Source organism: Propithecus coquereli, unplaced genomic scaffold (genome assembly GCF_000956105.1).
Source record: "Propithecus coquereli isolate 6110/MARCELLA unplaced genomic scaffold, Pcoq_1.0 Scaffold28, whole genome shotgun sequence".
NCBI lineage: Eukaryota > Metazoa > Chordata > Mammalia > Primates > Indriidae > Propithecus > Propithecus coquereli.
In genome coordinates this window covers 13174193-13175781 of record NW_012148396.1, presented here as the reverse complement: position 1 = coordinate 13175781, position 1589 = coordinate 13174193, and the positions used below count along the sequence as shown (strand labels likewise).

Genomic DNA, 1589 nt, shown 5'->3' with positions numbered 1-1589 from the left:
CTTGGCCTCCCAGAGTGCTAGGATTACAGGCGTGAGCCACCGCACCCAGCCATAAGTAGAGTTATTAATAATAACTACTCTGGCTTAGTCAAGAGTGCTCCTGTTTTCACTAAGTTGATCCAGGGCAGAGGGACCCATTAAAATCATCTATATCACCTGGCATGTATTTATATTTTCAATAGCAAAACTACTGCCACTTACTGGTGTGTCCACATTTGGACCAAGGTCAATTTCTTCACCTTCCATCAAGTATTTTCCCCAGTCAAAATCATCTTTTTTTTCTAAAATGTAACAGAAGAACTTCTTCAGCATTATCATAAATAACTGAAAAAAAACCCAAAACTATAGCAAAAAAGGCCAATAAAACTCAAAATAAAATACACTCAGGAAATGAAAGTACAAAAATATTAAAACAATTAATAAATTGATATTCTAATACATTTACACTTTAATTAACTCACACTTAAAGGTGAGTTTTCTCTTTAAATAATTTAAGGTAGTTTAACTTCAAAGTTAGAACTTATACAGTCATCCCTCGGTGTCTGAGGGGAATGGGTTCTAGGACCCCCATCCCTGCTAATACAAAACTCCAAGGATGCTCAAGTCTCTTATATAAAGTGGTAGGTATACACATATAACCTCTGCACATCCTCCCATATACTTTAAATCATCTCTAGATTACTTATATTACTTATACCATATAAATAGTTGTTATATTATATTTTTAATTGCTGTATTGTTATTTATTTACTTATTTTGAATATTTTTGATGTGCAGTTGGTTGAATCTATGGATTTGGAACCTATAGATACAGAGGCTGACTGCATTTTAAATGAAATTTTGCAATTGCATCCAAAGCAACAGAAATATTTTAGTTTCACAGATTTTTACAACTTTTAATAAAACCTCAATGTCTAGTAATTAAGTAATAAAATCAATTTCTCTTTTATTTCTTATATGTTAAACCATTCATCTGGTAACATACCCACTTCTTTATCTCTTGGTGTTTCCACATAATTGCTGTTCGAAGGAGAATCAGACAGACACAGAAGAAGTGACAGTATGGAATAATGTGCATCTGTCTTTAAAACAAAAAATGAAGAACATGAATCACTGAGGTTGGTAAACGCTTTCTAAACTAGATTTGAGTAAATAAAACTCCGTGACAGCTAGGTCCCTAATTCTTTTCCTGGTTTGAGAAAACATGAGTTATACCAAAATAAATTCTAATCTCTAACCTTTTTTCATAGTTCAAGTATGTACACATAAGGAGCCTCAAAGCTATTTGAGGTCTGAGTTCTACATTTCTTTTTTTTGAGACAGGGTCTCACTATGTCACCAAACCTGGAGTGCAGTGGTACGATCTTAGCTTAGTGGTACGATCTGAGCTCAGTGCAGCCTGGAATTCCTGGGCTCAAGCGATCTCCTCCCTCAACTTCCCAAGTAACTGGGACTACAGGTGCATGCCACCACACCTGGCTAATTTCAAAAAAATGTTTTTTTAGAGATGAGGTCTTGATATGTGACCCAGGCTCATCTTTTTTTTTTTTTTTTTTAGACAGAGTCTTACTCTTTTGCCCGGGCTAGAG

General features: G+C 34.9%; 1 protein-coding gene across 1 annotated transcript in view; it reads right to left on the bottom strand.

Annotated features, from left to right (window-relative positions):
- Positions 1-1589, bottom strand: part of TUBGCP5 (tubulin, gamma complex associated protein 5) — a 37923-nt gene that overhangs the window by 28246 nt on the left and 8088 nt on the right. The window contains exons 4-5 of the mRNA XM_012647967.1: positions 986-1082; positions 222-281 (exon numbers count right to left, since the gene is read on the bottom strand). Coding sequence (XP_012503421.1) covers positions 222-281; positions 986-1082 — 157 coding nt within the window. The remainder of the gene's footprint in view (positions 1-221; positions 282-985; positions 1083-1589) is intronic.